Below are 18,547 nucleotides of genomic sequence, written 5' to 3' on the forward strand. Positions count from 1 at the left end.
CATTCATTATAATCACATATATATACACAATACAATAGGAAACATAACTTGCCTAAAATTCCTAACAAGATAAATTTAACATAAATACAATATTAACAAATATAATCAGCCAAACTCTAATATATGTTGTTAAGGAGATTCAAGGGGAAGGTGATAGACGGAGATAGATAAATCTAAGATCGAACATCCAATATCTGAGATAAATAGTCACAATAAGTACACAATCAATCCTAATCTAAAATCCTTCTCAACAAAATGATAAAGAGACATGAGACACATCTCACATAATGTCTACTCTGATAAAGAAATGTAAAAGAGTGACGATAACTCGATAAGTACTAGTCATACATCACAAGGATTCAGAACCCCTTTCAACATCACTTGTTTATCCGTACAACATTTTATACTCTCAAATCAATTGTCGCGTTTTCCTTGCCCCAAATTAATTGCAACATTATTGTTTCTCCGTACTCGAAGTAAACCAATAATCCTACACTTGATCTTAGCCAAAAGGTCGATTCGCCACAACTAACATGAGATGAAAGGAGTCCATTTTCTAGTACGAAAGTGGTTTTACATTTGGCAGGACCCTCTAAAAAACAATAAGACAGGACACTGTTTTGTAGCTTGAATGTCAAACATCCTGGAAGATATGTTCCAAAAACTCGAATGGAAGCAGAATAAAAAAAAATAAAAAAATAAAAAAATTACTATGGAGTACTTTCTTATTTTTGGTTGCAGTAGTAAAAGAGGGCAACGTACTCACATAATCAGAGTTGAAAATCTCATGAAAATGAGCATTAATCATTCATCTTCAAGTTCTTTACATATGGCAACATACATGTCAGAAATCTTCATCTGCCATTTCTACAGACCTAACACTTCCCCAACACCGCCTAATTCCACCCTAGCGCCTTTTTACCCCAACTGCAGCTTAATTTATACAACCAACAAAATCTTAGCATCCGCAAATCTAATCCATCATACATAACTGAGAAGAAAAAAAATTGATAAAGAAAAAAAAAGGGGGGAAATAAAAAAAAATAAAAGGCCAAATGAAGATTAATATCGAAGCCACCATGAACTGGCCGAGAAATTTACTCCAAAGGCATCAGAACAAGCATATATATAAATTTGCTAACCTTAGGCTATCTACTTTTAAAACACTTTCTAACAACCAGGGTGGGTTTTTTCCTCCCTGTATGCCCAAAAAACACAGATGGGGGCAACTTTAGCTTTTACCACTTCACAGGAGATTTACAGTGACTAATTTTTTTTTTTCCAAGAATAACATAATTGCCTTAGATTGAAGAGATAAAACAGCCTCTGTTCTGTAAATAAGGAATTCTTACTGTCCATGTCCTCCGCCCTCATCGGTGTGTGGTTCTAATTTGGGTGCACAGTGCCATAACGCCATATGTGAGGAAACAGAACTTTTAAGTGAAATTTAGGGATTGGTGGAGACAATAGACCCAATTCGGGAGGAAAATCAATAAATTAATGATGATCAAAGTGAAAGACATTGTACCCTCTCAGGGACATTCCTAGGCATGGGATGAGCAGAAACATATCTCTGTGGACACGGTTTCTGAACCGTCGCACTTGCATCAGAGGACAATGAGGTCTCAGCCCCGTCAACTTGACCTCGGCCATGGAACCTAGCAAAACGATTAATGACTGAAAATCTCTCTAGATCCTGACAATCCAGTCTGAAGTCCAGAATTGATGCACGCTTGTCCAATCTGTGAGCAATTGCAAACAACGCCAATCATGAGCAATAAGGCATGAAACAATACAACTATAGGCCTACTATATGTGGGCTGTGAGGATGTCAAGATACATGCAGCACTTCACTGGAATTGGCGCAAACCCCTTAGCCCTCACCCCTCATATCATCATTAAAATCATGAAAAGAGAAAAGCAATGGCAGTTAAAAGCCCACAAAGAACCCATGATCCAGCTTTAAAACAACTAAAACTAGCCCGATAAATTGGTTCCCGAGTATAATTGATACACATATTTTACCAACCCAATAATTTATGAGCAAAAAAAATCTGTTCAGATTCAACCAATGTGATCAAGTGAATTTATTTAGTACTTCCCCTGTTTTTTATACTTGCAACACACCTTGGCATGCTATTTAAGGAAGCGATTAGACTAACAAACAAATTAAGCTACAAAATTTAAACCATAGCAACTGAACTATCACTTGCTTCTTATTGATAGTATAATTTTATCAATTAATTTGTCCGTTTACCTAACTTAATATCTTCATTAAAGTGCATGTCAAAGTAAAGCGTTGCAAGTAAATAAAAACCGAGGAATTATATGAGATATTGCAGAAAGCAAATTACGAAGTATATGATTTATACTAAACAAACCTAGAAAATTTCACATTATAAATAAAAGGTCGAGTTCATTAATTCCTTTTTCCCCTTCTATTTGTTTCCTTTCCCTTCCATTTCCAATCTTCGTACCAAATACCCCCTTAGTTAACCATTTAGCTAACTCAAAACCAATTACTTTAAGCTGCAATCATGCACTATGTAGCCCAAATTCAAATAACCCAATCTACACTTAGACTTAAACCTAAAGCAGCTGCTTTAATATCTAACCAACCTGTTTGACAAGTCTATATAGAAAATGCTAATAACATATATGTCCATGGAATAAAATTACAGCATTTCTATTTAACAAAAACCAACACGGATCTAAGCAAAACTACTTCCTCCATATGTAGTACACAATTCTATGACACATAAAGAAGACATTTCATCTTTTATTTCGGTAATTCTATGCATCGTCACTTCAAAAGGAAAACTATAATAATAGTAAAAATAATGTGGACACTTGTTTAAAAACTGCAGACAAAAACAAGCTGGATAACATAGAAAAGCTGATGGAAGACCAAGCAAGCTCCAGAATAATCAACAGATCAAAAAGGCCATGGGCCCATGGCAGACAGATTACAAACAAAGTATTAGGTACAACCCCAAAAAGAGTTCATCAGCGTAACAAATTGACTTTCAGAACAGAATCACAATTTTGTTGGGAAAAAAGGAACTAATTGAGCCAAATGACCATTCTATTAAGAAGCTTCTCTGATTCTATGTCACGAAGAGTAGCCGAGGCCAGCTTATTTGCCATAAGGACCTTTTGATATAGTAATCAGATTCTTCACCGAGGCCCAAAAAAAAAAAAAAAGAGAGAGAGAGAGAGAAAGAGAGAAGCAGGCTATTCAAAAGATCCAAAAAATATGCACCATAACCTCAGAAGTGAAAACGAACAGAAAAGCCAAAAATGTTACCTTGATAAATCATTTTCCAGCTCCTTTGCCCTAGTAGCAAAATCTTCTATAACTTTTGTAAAGTACTGATCTCGAATTCTCTCTTTGGGCTTCACCTTCCCAGATCGGCTATAAGCACACCACGATAACAAAAGTCAAATATTAGTAGAATAACATTTTTTTTTAATCTAAAACCAGCTTAAGAGCCTGGTAAAATAGTAAGAACAAAAAAATGGGGGGAAAAAAACTGAATTCATGAGCAGGGCTTACGGATTTTCAATTTCAACTGACGAATTACTTTCCACACCACAAGTTAGGCTGCATGTGTCACCTACTACAGATCTTGCAAGAGAATACACAATGACTTCATAATTAGAACTTGCATCAAGTGAGAGAACTGCTGCTGAAGGGGGTCTAAACACTTGTTGCATAAGCTGTGTGGTTAACACTAGCCTTCTTTTTGGCCTAATCATCAGCAGTAAATCTTCACAGTTATCAGTTTCATCGTCAATCTGCACAAGAACAAGGATGTCACTTTCCTTCATGATGACAAGGAATACAAGAATCCGGTGGAGCTTATCACTGTAACATGCATACCTTTTCAATTAAACGGTTTGATGATTGAGCCCAATCTACTTCTGCCGAACTGAATATAAAAAGATTCAGCAAATGTCAGAGTACATTACATATATATATATATATATAGGGGAAGGCTCTCGTGAAAACCCATCCTGTATGTGAGAACACTCTTTATGTTCTAAAGTTTTAAACATCTGTTCTACATATTCAATCAGGTGTTCTAAATTTTCACTCACAGATTCTAAATCGTAAATGAGTTAAATTAGATGTTCAAAATCATTACTCTCATGTTCTAAATCTTATACTAGTTGTTCTAAAATTTAACTTTTATGTTCTAAATTTTTACTCACATGTTCCAACCTTAACCTCTCATGTTATACATTTTACTAATATGTTCAATCAATCAATCAAAGCCTTAATCCCATAAGTGTGGTCGGCTATATGAACCAAAAGTGATAATTCCGTATAGTCCTCCACAAAAATATTACTACGTACTAATATGTTTTAAATCTTAAATTAGATGTTCTAAATTTTGTTTTACTCACATGTTTTAATTCTTAATTTAGATGCACTAAACTTTTACTTATAAATAATATATTAAATTTTGAAACTTTTGTTCTTAATTTAAAATCATATGTTTACATTTTTTACTTGCATGTTTTAAATTTTACATCAGTTCTCATACAAGTATGGTGTTCTCGCGTAAGGACCTATTCTCACCAAATCCCTCCCACACACACACACTTCAGAGAATAATTTTTTTTTTTAATTATTTTTTTTTTTTAAAAAAGGAAGGGCTAAAGAACTTTCCATAGCCAAAGAAGCAAAGAGCCCAATAAACCAGATCCCGAGGTAAAAAAAATTGTTAAGATCTTGCATCTAGGCAAAGTGAAACTTTTTTACGCAGAAACCTAAACTAGAAAGAAAGACATGTTCCTAATCCTAATATGCAAATGCACTCACCTCAAATTCTGAAGCCTCTTTAGATTCTGTCCTATTTCTTTGTTCCATGAAAGCAGATCAGATGTCACAGTCTTCCGCTTCTTGGTCCTCACAGACACCAAATTTGGAGTAGAGACACGGGGAACCAATGCATTAAGAGAAGAGACATGCTCATTAGGAGTATAAGCATTTGCAGTTTGGCAAGTATTAGCAATCTGATCACTTACAGTGACAGCATTATCCAACTGGACTGAATTATGTACAACCAAATTGTTTGGAGACTTCCCACTGATGAACTGCTGTTCCACATTCTTCATGATTGGAACTCTAGGGACATTATGCACTGGTAACAAATGCCCATTTTTAAAGGTTCCATACTGCTCAAACCAGGATGGGGCCATCTGTGGACTTATTCCAGTATGCTCACTTCTACAAGCAACATTTCCAGTTGCAAATTTTTGAGGATCACTACGACCAAACGAGAGCATATCCTGGGAAGCAACAGTTCCATGTGGCAACTGAAAAGAAGTATTCCTATTGCCTGGCTGAGGCGAAAAGTTATACATCTTGGCATCTACGCCAGAAACTGAGGTCTGGCTCATTGACGGGTCACTAACCATAATATTCATATTACCAGTGCCAGGCTCTCCTACCTGTCGGCCCTGTCTTATCTGTTGAGGATCAAGACCACTATCCTGTCCCCTCAATCTCTTTGATTCCCGATGGCTAGGGTCTGTACTCATGCTCTTCATAGCTTGCATTTGATGCAGCAAGGAATAGCTGTTCTGTGCAATATTATTTGGTTTAACTAAATGATTAAATGCTTCAAGATCTTTTTGGCTGACAGCAGAATTTGATGGAGAGGCATCCGATTGATGCCTTGCAGAAGGTTCTTCTTCCTGAGATTGGCCAACTGCCTTCGTAACAGGTCGTCTTTCTGCTGCTTGGAGCTCCTCCCCACCTACAGTATTTTGAGAATTTAATGCATCAACTCTTATCGGACCTTCTTGCTCATCCTTCTGTTGGGGAAAAGCGGTTTCCAAAGCACCAGATGATTGAAAAGACTTGGTTAACTCAGGAGCATTACAAGCTTGAGCCCCCAATAACTGCTGCTGAGAATTCCATTGGTTAGATCCTGGCGGTAAAAGATTATCCTTCCTAGACATCCCAGCCATAGCAGCACGAAAGCCGGCTGGCATTTGATGCACCAATGCTCTCATGCCAGATTGATTCATCTCTCTCCCAGACACCAAACTGTTGTGTGAATTACTAACGGCATGATTGGTCATAACGTGAAGTTGAGAATCGTTTAACTGTGTATCATGGTAAGCATGCCTATTAAAAGACATGGTAGGAGATTGATCACTTAAAATTTTTCCGCCAGGAGCAGCCAAGTGCTGACTCTGAAGTGGATTTTTTGTATGAGGACCAGTTGACAAAGGAGCAGAAGGATTCCCTACCAAGTTAGGCACCGAAACAGCATCTGAATTTCCAAAACTAGCAATTTCATTCCCAGATTCCATTTGAGTATGCTGTTGTGAAGATGGTAAGCATTGAGCAGAAGAAGCAGAAGGCAGCCATGCATGTGTTTTATCTCCTTTTTCAGAAGCTACATGACCTGAACTGGGAGAATCAACCGTTCTTGAAGAGGTTTGAGCAGCAGCATTAATATTTGAAGGTGTAATTCCTTGAGATGGAGGAGCTAATTGCAAACTAAAACCATGAGATGTGGAGAACTGACTTTGACTAGGCCCAGCAGGTCCACCAGAAGGTCCACCAGCGGATGCATCAGAAAACTTATTATAATCAGTAGAACTGAGATGGGAGGTAACATTTTGCTCCTTGGATTGATCAACCTTATGAAGAAGCTCAAGCATGTTCTGACTGCAACAAGGCATCAAGATTATAAAAATAGAATGCAAATAAGAAAGTGTAACAAAAACCAGTGCGTAAATGACTTAGGGATTAAATAAATCCGGCATGCTTACTAACATTCACCACAAGGTCCACAGCAAAATAAATCATAGGCAATTGCCTTCCAGTAACTAAGTAGGAAATAATACATGAAAAAAATACTAGAAGTTCCATGACTGGCAGAACAAAAAAAACAGTCCATAACCAGTGCCATTAGGCCCATTACTGTCTTTCACTGCAATCACCGATGTAGATATCCCTTCGCTTGTAGAGCAATATGAATAAAGCAAATTAAGTGAAACAGAACAAATTTCTAATAACTGAGCAATATCATAATGTAAATGAAGTATACAAGAATTACGGCAACAATTATTGTGTCAGCAAGAATTAATAGAAGCAACCCAAAGTAACTTGAAAAACAAACAAAACTAATAAAAACTAGAAAAAAACAAATTCTCAGAAACTTGCTCAGGTAGACAAGCACAATAGAATGTCGGAAAATATACCAGAAATCAAAATATACATACACTTCACAATAATTTTAAGATCCAGGGAGGTGTGCTCACTTTCCAAATCAGTGTAAAAGAAATCAGGAAGAAGCAGGAATTCAAAGGCCCTGACTCCCTGAGAATTTCTTCTCAGGATATGAGGAAGAAAAATCCAAAAAAAGCATTACCTTGGTACCATATGTTGGTTTGGTGAAGAAATTTCACCAGATCTGACAAAGGGTGCAGACATATTAGGTAAGTAGCCAGGGTGAAGAGCACCAGACGAAACTCCACGCGATACGTTAACAGTTCCATGAAAATTAGATACCCTACCCTGCAGTGGAAGAAAATTAACTGGCTTGTACACTATACACATATTTATACGGATGGAGGAATTTACGTGCGCATGCATTAAAAGGGATGGGTTAAATAATTCTGCTGAACAAGAAACCAATAACTAACCTCCATGTCTGTAAATTTAGTGCTCAATGGACCATGAAACCTTGGGTTTGCTTCTTGACCTTTGGTTCCTGATGAAAGATGCTGCTGAGACATGGGCTGTGAATGTAAAATTTGTTTTGCTGCAAAAGAAGAATCTGAATCCATATCCACATCACCCATGGGATGATACTGAAATTTCCTAGATACAGGCATTCTTTTGCCAGCCTGACCAGACGACTTTTCTTTGCCTCCAGGCAAACTACGTCGTTCAGAAGCATCTGACCACATATTCTCTCTCGAACCACCAACTGGCGCATTATGGAGAAAATTGCTGCGGTGGCTATCATTGGAAGTCTCTCTTTTATCACTATTTTCTGTCTCGTGCATTTCAGCAGCTCCGTCATCAGCACTATTATCTGAAGATTCCACTATAGGGGGTCCCTGGTTCAAATTATGCTGGTCCCTACTTGAAACCTCCAATCCAGACTTTCCAGTAGGATTGACTGATTTCCATAAATCAAGATGATGGTTATTAGGAAGCCTTTGGTTGGATTCAAGGTTGACCTTCATAGTGTTCTGACCAGGAGGAACAGCATCATCTTTAGAACTGACAAGTGAATTCCCCGTTTTATCAATAGAATATGAGACAAACTCAGGCCTCATAGCAGCACCCTGACCTGTATCCATGCATACTTGCATGTTACGATGTTCACCAAGCAAGTTACCCTGGTTTGTAGCAGTTATACCACCATTTATAGGTACAGATCCAATGACATTCGAATGACTTTGTCTACTGGAATGTTGGCCATTGTTGTCATGCAAAAACGTATTTTGCTGATGGCTCCAGAAGCCAGTATCTGACCTGGAGCAGTCTCTTGAAGAATTAGAATTTTCAACCACCTGTTTCTCCTCAGCATGTGGCTTCTGCTGGTTGCTGTCCAACCACCTCCTTCCTTCCTGTGCAATTTGACTTTCTGTCTGTAAATAATCTCTTTTCTGATTTAGAAATGGCTGCTGTTGCCCAGAATTGTTAACATAATTACGACTTGTGTTTAAATTATGGGTGCTCACATCACTGCTGCTAAGTCGAGGACCCGGTTGTGATTTCTCATCACCGCGAAAAACTGTAGGGTGTTGGTTGCCAGACTGTGACCTGGGATTTTGAGGGCCTAGGCCACTCCACTCTTCCTGCGTCCCAACGTCAGTACTGGAGGTTTCTGCCACGGCAGACTGCATAAGAGCACTCCAGGTCCCACTTTGCATTGAAGGAAGACCGCCGAGGAGATCTGGGGCATCTCCACTACCTGTAACTGATGGCCCACCAAATGCTTCCCAGATATTAACATCACTCCCAAACAAAATCTTTTCTTCGGTCGGATCTAATGCAACAGCAGAATGTGTAGACGCACCCTGTGAAGAAGAAGCATGAGTTACAGATTTTTCAATCAACAACTCTGAACCACCAGGAAAACCTTGTCCACCACCTTCTGACATGGGCACATTCCTCTGCTGTACCTGAGTAGAGCCTCCCATATTAGCCACATTCCCTAATCGTTGACTAGAGGCCTGCTCAAAAGAGCTTTTTCCTTCAGAACCATATCTGAATACTGAAGGTCCATCCTTCACACCCACCTGCTCTGCAAGTGAACCAAATTGATTGCCAGAAAAAGAACTATTTGGAGCTGGAACCTGAGGTAGTCCAGGTTTATCTATGTTGCTGTGAGAGAATGCATTACCACTTCGCGAACCAGAAACCGGAACCCCATAGAAAGACTGTGAATTATGTTGAGGAATTAAGCCCATTAATTGCATAGCTTGGCCTTGCTCTGGGGTAATCATAAATCCATTAGAATATCCTTGCACAGACGAAGACAATCCACGCTGCTGCCAATTTGCGTTGCCAGCCATGACTTGAGATGACCATGGATAATTAGACGTATCGCGCATGGCATTACCATTAATAGCTGGTTGATGTTGTCCTGTGGTCTGATTTGGGAAGGAGGAAATATGGCCCGATCCACTTCTTTGTAGTGCTTCTAGTTGTTGAAGCTGTTGCTGCCTCTGCATTTCTTGCATTTGTTTTATCATAATTTGCTGCTGCAACTGAGCATCATTATGTCCAGGCTGTTGCCGAGACAAGGACTGTAGCATTCCTGGTTGCTGACCGTTCATTTGCTGTTGACCACCTAGAAAATTAAAATTCATTGGTGATTCTGAGCCTCCAAAGCCAGCTGAATTTGAATGATGTGAACCACTCCTCTGCTGTGAATCGGGAACAGACGGACTCCTTGACGTTAAATTATGTCGATCAGGTTCTGTATCCGCTCCCATAAAGTTTGCCTCATTCTGCCTAGTATGGCCAACTTGAGAAGCATGCATAAATCCATTCAAATTAAGCTGCTGAAGCTGAGATGGAGTTTTGACAAAGTCAGGTCTCAAACTTGACCGCGTAAAGTTCAACCCATGTGAACTCAGTGAGAACTGATTCCCTTGCCCCCTCTCAATGTCTACACAATATGAAAACAAAAAGTTTATGAACACCTACGAAAGGAGAAAGGTGTCCTTACAAAGAAGAGAACTAAAAGACCACACGAAATCAAGCCTCCAAGAAAGGTAGGAAAAGAGTAGCAAAAATATAAGTCACCTGATTGTTGTGCACTGTAATTCTCAGAACCAGAATTCACGGGCCCGCCAGTCTGTCTCTCATTAGCACCCCAAACATTATTGTTATTATTATTATACACTGGCCAGTTAGCCGCAACAAGTTGTGTATGATGTTGGTCCTGTGACAAGTTACCTTGATCAAAGAAATTGTGGACCCTATCACCAACTTCGTTTCCAGGCATAGATTATTCTAACGGCAAATCTTCAGAAGCTTACATGCATATCAAAACAAGGCTACCTATTACAGAAACAAAAACTGCTCAATATAGAGATTACAACAATTTCAAAAGTAACTGAATGTTCCATGTCAGTAATACACAAAATCACATGTGCAATACACACATCTTTCATGGTACATTGAGGTATATATCTATGCAATTGTCATATCATCAATAACGCTTGAAATCTCATTTCAAATCCATCACTGGAGTACATGAACAGAACCATGATGCAATAATATGAAATACAGAAAAGGCCACCAAGAGTATGATGTGTACTTGCACAAGTACTTAACTCACACATACACAAACACCTGGGGAGAGAGTGACTAGTAAGATAAAGGCCTCGCCACCTCAAGAAGCAACTTCAATACAGAAATATTCAAGTTTATGTATGTACATTCCAATCTTCCTTGAAAGTTATTAAACAATAGGAGTTCCATATTTGAAATAATAGGGTAGAAAGTTTCTTAGATAAAACAATACACAAGATGCCTACTCCTCAAGCAGAACAATACTTTAGAAAGTTGGCATATTCTCCAGAAATTTTACCCCATCCAAAAAATCCTTCACACACATTCATAAAGCCAATTAAAGCCGAAAAATACAATTTCCAGATTTCCATCATTGTATCTAGCTCGTGAGACAACCTTATCACTTTTGCTCTTCAAGTCGTTATTTATCATATACCCAGCTAAAATGAACCAAAGACTGTAATGCTAACTGCACTACCTCAAAGAGAATTATCACCGAGAGGATAGAAATAACTATGACAAACCAAAAAAAAAGTCCAAGTGAATAAGCAAACCCAAGACCTGAATCCTTTAAAAGTTATTAGATTAAAATCTTCCAAAGGGTAGCAGGGCACTAAAAATATAACCCTGTATACTAGAAGATTTGCTCCATGCAAAAACAAATTCTAACACCTATTCAGGAAAGGAAAGATACCTATTCTTCCAGGATTACATAATACTCCAGCAAATAGTTCCCATACATCAACTCCCTAAGATCATTTACAGGTCCTTTGTTTTGTGGATATCAATAAAGGGAAAGGTGGTCTAAAACCCTGTTTCCCTTTATCGCTGTTAGGTGGGTAATTTTATTGAATTTCCCTATTAAATTCTTGGAGTTCCCATTTCCCCTCTGTTTTGTTTCCCTCCCCAACTTGGAACTTGCCCGTTACCTCTTTACCCTCTACCCATCCTCTCTACTTCTCATCTTCCATTCTCACTCCATAGTCCAAACCCATTCACCCCTGAAACTCTGGTGAAGACCCGGCAGAGCTCCACGATATCTCTCATCAGCCCCAATAATTTTTCATCTTTCCCCCTCTATAATTGACTTTCGCTCTCTTATTTGTTCCTTCATTTCTCATTCTTCTTCAACTAAAATCGTGGAATAACACTACTTCGTTGTTTTCCAAAGGTGCAACTTCAACAACAACTAATCTCCAACAATTAAAGCTATCTCTTTCATTAATTCCCCTCTGAATTTGTCTGATTTTTTTTATACGAGTGTTTAACTTTCATGTGTTGCTAATGTAAGGGTCAAAGCTAGTATTTCTATGAAGTTTTTATCATTTTTATTTTGATTTTAGATGAGAGTTGTGAGAAATTTGATTCCTAATTTTGAAAGGTATTGGTGCGTGACAATATCATTGTTTGAATTAGGTTGGAATTATAAAATAAAAATAAATAAAAAAAAGGAAAAAGACTTTATCTGGGATTAATTTCACTACGTTAAACAAAAAAACAGAAAGCAGAATCAAGGGGGACATCTCTATATTCCTTTTATGGCATGAACCAATCAGATTAGGAAAATTTTGGGTTATTCCTTTCTTTTCTCCTAGACTCCCTTGCTCAATTCCTTTCCCTTTCTTATCTGCGAAAAAAACAACCCGATGAATATGGAAACGCCGTACTCTCTCAATTCAGAAATAAATTCCCCATTATTCCTCAAACAATGCTTTTAAGGTTCTGTATCTACCAAAACTCTTCAATCCGACGAACCATTAATCATCGACTGCAAGATAATAGACAAACAAAATGTGTTTGAAAACTATTTATAGAGGGGACCCAATTCAAGAATCCTTTGCCAGAACTTGTCTACCAAAGATGCAAGTTCTAAAATTTAATCCCAAGGATTCCAACCATATTCTCCCCCTTTACATAAACATTTATTTTCTTCCCAATTGCAAAAAAACGCTTAAACATTCTAACAATGCAGGAAAGGTAACACAAAGAAGGTCATCAACTGCCATTTCAACATTTTAATAAAGACTACGGATATTTCGCAAGTTATTTGTCCCCAAAAGCAAAAGTAGCTCAATGGCAATGTGACTACAACAAATAAAAAAACTTGATAACAATTACGTATATATGCATTATTATATAAATAACCACCTTTTCAACAATATTTTCAGTTTTTCATCTTATACTGTAAATCAGAAGCTTAACTTCTTTTCAACAACTAAAAAATTCATCAGGTGTTGTGTCGAGTCCTACAAGTCACATTATAATTAATCGGTTATAATTATATAACTACCCTAAAACTACAGAAACGTGGGTTAATTCTCCCACTTTGACGAAGCATAAGACTGATTCCATTAAGAGGCAGCTAAAACTAAAAATTCTAGATTTTAGAGGTAGTAATTGGAATAATTATTTTAAAAGGCATCATTTAGATATAGAGTTAAATTATTGTTATAAAAAAGCTACCAATATCAGCATTTAGTGTTATTGTCTAATTTTACCAAAATTACCTATCACAAATCGAGGAATAACAAGTATTTTACTTATAAGCTTTCAACAAGTTAGCACCTTCTCAAACGGATTCAAATTACTTAAAAAACACTGATCTTTGTTTAGTAAAATAAGCATCAATTAAAATTCACGGGCTAGTACAAAATCCAACAGTATAATGTCGAAAACATTCCCATCTTCCACTCATATGCTGGACTTAAATCACTGAAAAGGTAAGCAATTAGATTAGCATGCTCGACTTAAATACTAACCAGTTTAATACCATCTTTAGAAAAAACCATGCAAAAATTACAAGCCAATAAACGGGAAAAAAAAAATAGATGAAAAAACCCCAATCTATTCTAAGATTACTAAAACCCACTTCGACATACCACATTATAGAAAAGACAAGTAATTTAAGTAAGAAGATCTAGTTCGATGATAAATTAATTGATGCTACAAAACTTTAACACTGAGAATGAGTCACTTGCCCACGTGCAGCAAAGCAAACCCCAACTTATACTGCTTCAGTTACACTATCCAATAAAAATGTTTAGCCTACATAACCAATACATGCCACAAGATACTAGTAACATAGAAGTTCTTCCATTTAACTGAGATTAAAAGAGAGGGAATGCTCTAAGTAAGTGCCTTAGCGAACTGGTGAATGACACGTAAATCTAAACAATCCCCTAACATCGAAACAAACCCCAAGTAAAGCACAGTAATTATTCCCACAAATGCTCTCAGCTTCTACCCTCCCTTAATCATTTACACCGAAACTATAGAGATCAAATTGTACGTCTAGGCCTAGTGGTTAAGACTAAGGGGCAAGGGTTTGCGTACGATAGGTCACAGGTTCAAATCCCCATTTGTATTGTCCTTGTGGCTCATTCGGATCAAAAATAAATATTTGTAATTAACCAGTACCAAGCAGACTAAACCCTGACTTTGTGTCGCTTCCGGGTCCGTCCCGGAGCTAGGGCAGGAGGGGCCCCCGCCCTAGACTAAGGAAGAAAAGGTTCATTTTCATGGTTTCATCCTGACATTAAAGAGTTACAAAAACCAAACCCTGCAACACATTAGCAACCAAAATTGACTCAATTATCAAACTAGACTCGAAAAACTACGCTAAATTCTTCGAGTATCTATAACAAATAGTTCAATTATCCAACTTCGAAGAACCCTAAATTGAGTATATACTGACAATTAAATACACGATTAACACTAGATTGTCAAAATTAAAATTAGATGATTAAATAAAAACAAACATCTAACCTTAGAGACTGCTTCAATGGAGGAGAGAAAGCTCAGAAGCCGCTTCAATGGAGAATTTCGAGTACGCTTCAATGGAAGAGAGAGAGAGGAAGGAGTACAGCGAGAAAGCGCAAAGCGTGAAATAGATCTAAAGGGGAAAAAAGAAAATAAGATCAGGAATATAAATGAGACGCCTATAATATACTTTCAAAACAAAAAAAAATAATACGGCTCTAATATGAACTGAGAGGTGTTAAAAACCGACTCGATCTGGAAACTTACCTACATTGAGTTTGATTCGAATTAGTTTGGAATGAGATATTTCAAATGCGAATCCAATTATGTCTACGAACTTGGAGTTTAGATTCGAATTGATTTGGCATGAAAAATTTCAGATGCGAATCCAATCATATATTACGGATTTGGGGTTTAGATATTGTCTCATAATCTATCTGAAACTAGTTAGACGCTTAGATGGTTACATTTAATTTGGTTAACTTATAAATATGAACGGTTACCTATCCAAAACTTACTTGAATTAATTTATAGACCTAAAAAAGTCAAAACTACCAGATTTTACCAAATTGTAATTACTTGGGCTATTATTGATCAACCTGAAACTAATAAATTGAAACCAACTTTTATTTAATTCAACACAGCTTGACCTTACATGTTTTTAAAGCTGGTCTTGTTTTGTTTTCGACTTGCATTCAAACTCGTGTATTTGTATGTTAAAGACATTGTTATGTTGACTTTATTTTCACTTATTCCAGAAAAAAGAAGTCAGTCCATATATATTCAAATAAAATAAGTTCGGCTAATAAGAGATAACCTGATTTCTAATTACATCTAAAATAAGATAAGATAATCTATAACAAGTGAAAATCAAGTGTGATTCGTGAGTGTTATTTTCCTTTAATTAATCTAAATTCTTAACATGCCCCAACTAAGCAAAATTCTTATAATTTTTTTATTCAACATTACTTGTTAATTTTAAATATTGGTGAATACTTTTTGTTACTATCCTTGACTAATTTTGTGATTATGACCTTAATTAATAAAAAATAAAAAAAAAATTGATTGTTTGACATACATTAATTTAAAGTTAAAGCGTGAGTACTCCGTATTAATGTTACTTAAAGTACAAAAGGGGTGAAATTCTCAAATTACCATTGAACCTCTCAAATAGGCTAAATAAGTATTTAATCATTTGAAACTTTACGTGATTTTCAAATCTAACAAGTTTAAACCAGCCTTTTGGCCATTTTACATGCACTGAAGGAGGGGAGACACTTCACATCCACTATATAAGAGAGGTAATTAGGTTTTTAAGTAATGACAAACTTTCTCCTACTAGTCATAGTAATATTGATTTGTTTTCGTATGTTTGTTGTTGTTAAAACAAGGATAGTCACCGAGGCACACAAAAGTGAAAACTAAAGGATGTGCTTAGATCTTGTTCCGTTTTGTACTTAGCCAAGAAAAAAAAAAAGAATAAAACTCAAACTTTCAACCTTAAAGTTATTTGATCATTGTTAATAAAATAAGTTTTGTATTTTTAATTGATGTTCTCATTTTCAAACACCAGCAATTGACTTTTCCTAATACACCTTAACAACTATAAATCACGAAAATTATTAAATAAAAATTTCATTCATTTATGGAAAAATTGCTAGGAATGATCCAACCTTTAGCTGATCCGCCCAAAATAATTCCACCTTTTGATTATATTTTAATAATCCGATCTTTGATGTCAATCCACTTAAAATGGTCCTAGCAGACCATTTAACTTGTTATAGCAAGTCATATGATATGTGTTGGCATTTAATTGGTCTAAAAAATAAATGAAAATTAAAAGAAAAAAATAAAAAAAAAAACTATACTTGTACTTAATAATTAATTAAAAAAAAACAATTGTTTTACAAAAATAGATAAAAATAAAAATAAAAACCACCCTACCAGCCTAACCACCTTCTATGGTTGCCCACTCCCACCAACCCTCCCCGCTGCCTGCCGCCTGACACCGGAGCGCCGTACAAATTGTTGTCCCCACTCCTCGTTGAACCGCCTCCTAAACCACCAACCACCCACAAAAAACCCTTCTCTGCCCCGATCCTGACCTCCCTCCCTTGCCAGCCACGTTTCCGGCTCTTTCCCACGCCTCAATTTCGACTACCCTCTCTTTCCGATGATGGTGATGCAATATGAGGTAATTAGTGGGTGGATTAATATTTGGTTATCGATGGGAGGGACGAATAACAGGATATATAAAGTTGTGTCAGACCACCTAATCAAAAGTTTATCCAAAAACTATTAACTAAAATAGATAGGAAAATAGGGTTGAATTCATGGGGAAATAGTGTTCTTCTAAATCTAATTAATCAAATAAACTAAACTATTTAAAGAACGAGAGTGGTTGTTATGTCGTTAAACAAAAAATATCCCTATCTATCTATATTCATCATTAAGAAATTTTCTCGAAGTATTTTACCTCAAATTTCAAGTGTCACCCCACTAAATCTTGTCATCTTTTAGATCCCACATTAGTTTTATGATATATGATAAACCTTAAAACAATGATTGGCTCCTCATCAAATTGTAAAATCAAAGGTTAATCACTTTGATCTCGAGGTGTTTTTTCACCAAACGTTCTCCTCTAAGATACCCACATCATTTTTATTTTTTTCATTCATTTAAAATCCTTTAATCAACAATTGTTCTTTAGTTCAATTTTGTGAAAAATTAAGGGGTTTCTTACCGCTAATTTTATGCCATTCTTCATCAAATCCTATCCTTTTTATTAATGAGTACGATTAGACGGTCTAGATTTTTATAGGATTGGAGCACACAAATTGTAATTTGCTTGAATGTGTTGGCATGATGACTTGACAAAAACTCATTTCCTTCCTAATTTCTAGTTTGTCAATTTTGAAATGCACATGCTTAATATATGCATTGTAGTTTGAATGATAACTTTTTATATATGTGGGAGTCAATTTATTTTCTTATCACCCATGAAGTCGAGTATGACTGAGAATTTATACGAGTAATAGTAATTTTTCAACAAATCTCCTTCTGGCCTAGTTTTGTTTTTTGTTTTTTTATTTTGAAATATAATGGGCAATTTGTGTGAAAATTTTAAGGTACAGGCGGTTGTACCATACTTGACACAGACAAAAAACACATAATGAACATGTAGCTGTTTTGTAAAGAACATCCAGTTTTATTTTATTTATTTATTTTTTATATCTAAAGTACATCTGTAATATTAATAAAGAAGATAATAATATTATGTATTGAACATTATTTATATATACCCACCATAAGTTGAAAAGACAAAATTTAAAGAACATTTCGCAATAAGCAATGAACATTATGTCACAAATTAAAGTACATTACAAAGACAATCAAAGAATATGGACATATGTTCTTTCACTCTTTATTGGTGTAAATATGCTCTTTCACTCTAGGTATATGTTCATTACATTTTAATAGTATTTTTTTTTTCGCTATAGGTATATGTTCATTACATTTTAATAGGTTTTTTTTTTTTTTCACTCTAGGTATATGTTCATTATATTTTAATAGTATGTTATTTTCATTATAACTATATGTCCGTTGCTATTCTATATCATGTTCTTTCCTACAAAACGGTTGTATGATACAGATTACTAGCGCCTGCAGGGACCAGCGATTGCAATTTGTGTACTAAACAAAGTCTTTTGATTGCTTGCGCTTTGTAGTACATGGGTTATACTTACTTAGGGCTTGTTTCTGATTTACTGAATAGAGTTGAACTAAACTGAACTATTTATGAGAGAAGGAAATTAGGAACTAAAGTGAACTTAACTGAATTGAGTGGAGATGAACTGAACTAAAATTAAGTTGAAGAGAACAAACCCTTAGTTGTGTTTGTTAGTTCTTAGTTGATTATTATTATTATTACTACTACTACTTGTGTTTGTTTTTGTGTAGTTTAATTAAATGATCGATTCCCATTGTGCAACCATTACTCTT

The 18,547-nt window shown here is 36.1% G+C and overlaps 1 protein-coding gene across 1 annotated transcript; it reads right to left on the minus strand.

Annotated features, from left to right (window-relative positions):
- Positions 1–770: 770 nt before the first annotated feature.
- Positions 771–14,719, minus strand: LOC110700683. The gene is made up of 9 exons (XM_021878263.1): positions 14,552–14,719; positions 10,295–10,552; positions 7,672–10,157; positions 7,398–7,543; positions 4,829–6,691; positions 3,884–3,932; positions 3,557–3,798; positions 3,308–3,415; positions 771–1,742 (listed from the first exon to the last, which is right to left on the minus strand). Exons 2-9 carry the CDS (start codon positions 10,494–10,496, stop codon positions 1,508–1,510), a joined length of 5,331 nt encoding a protein of 1,776 aa, XP_021733955.1. The 5' UTR covers positions 10,497–10,552; positions 14,552–14,719; the 3' UTR covers positions 771–1,507.
- Positions 14,720–18,547: the final 3,828 nt, after the last annotated feature.

Source organism: Chenopodium quinoa, unplaced genomic scaffold (assembly GCF_001683475.1).
Source record: "Chenopodium quinoa cultivar QQ74 unplaced genomic scaffold, ASM168347v1, whole genome shotgun sequence".
Classification (NCBI taxonomy): Eukaryota; Viridiplantae; Streptophyta; class Magnoliopsida; order Caryophyllales; family Amaranthaceae; genus Chenopodium; species Chenopodium quinoa.

Bases quoted from the DNA above. Each gene is read 5' to 3' on its own strand.
- LOC110700683 (XM_021878263.1), bottom strand. From the start codon at position 10,496: ATGCCTGGAAACGAAGTTGGTGATAGGGTCCACAATTTCTTTGATCAA. The intron at 3,799-3,883 runs GTATGCATGTTA...GTTCTTGTGCAG, and splicing joins CAAACCGTTTAATTGAAAAG to ATTGACGATGAAACTGATAA. The intron at 3,416-3,556 runs GTAAGCCCTGCT...GTGTGCTTATAG, and splicing joins TCAGTTGAAATTGAAAATCC to CCGATCTGGGAAGGTGAAGC.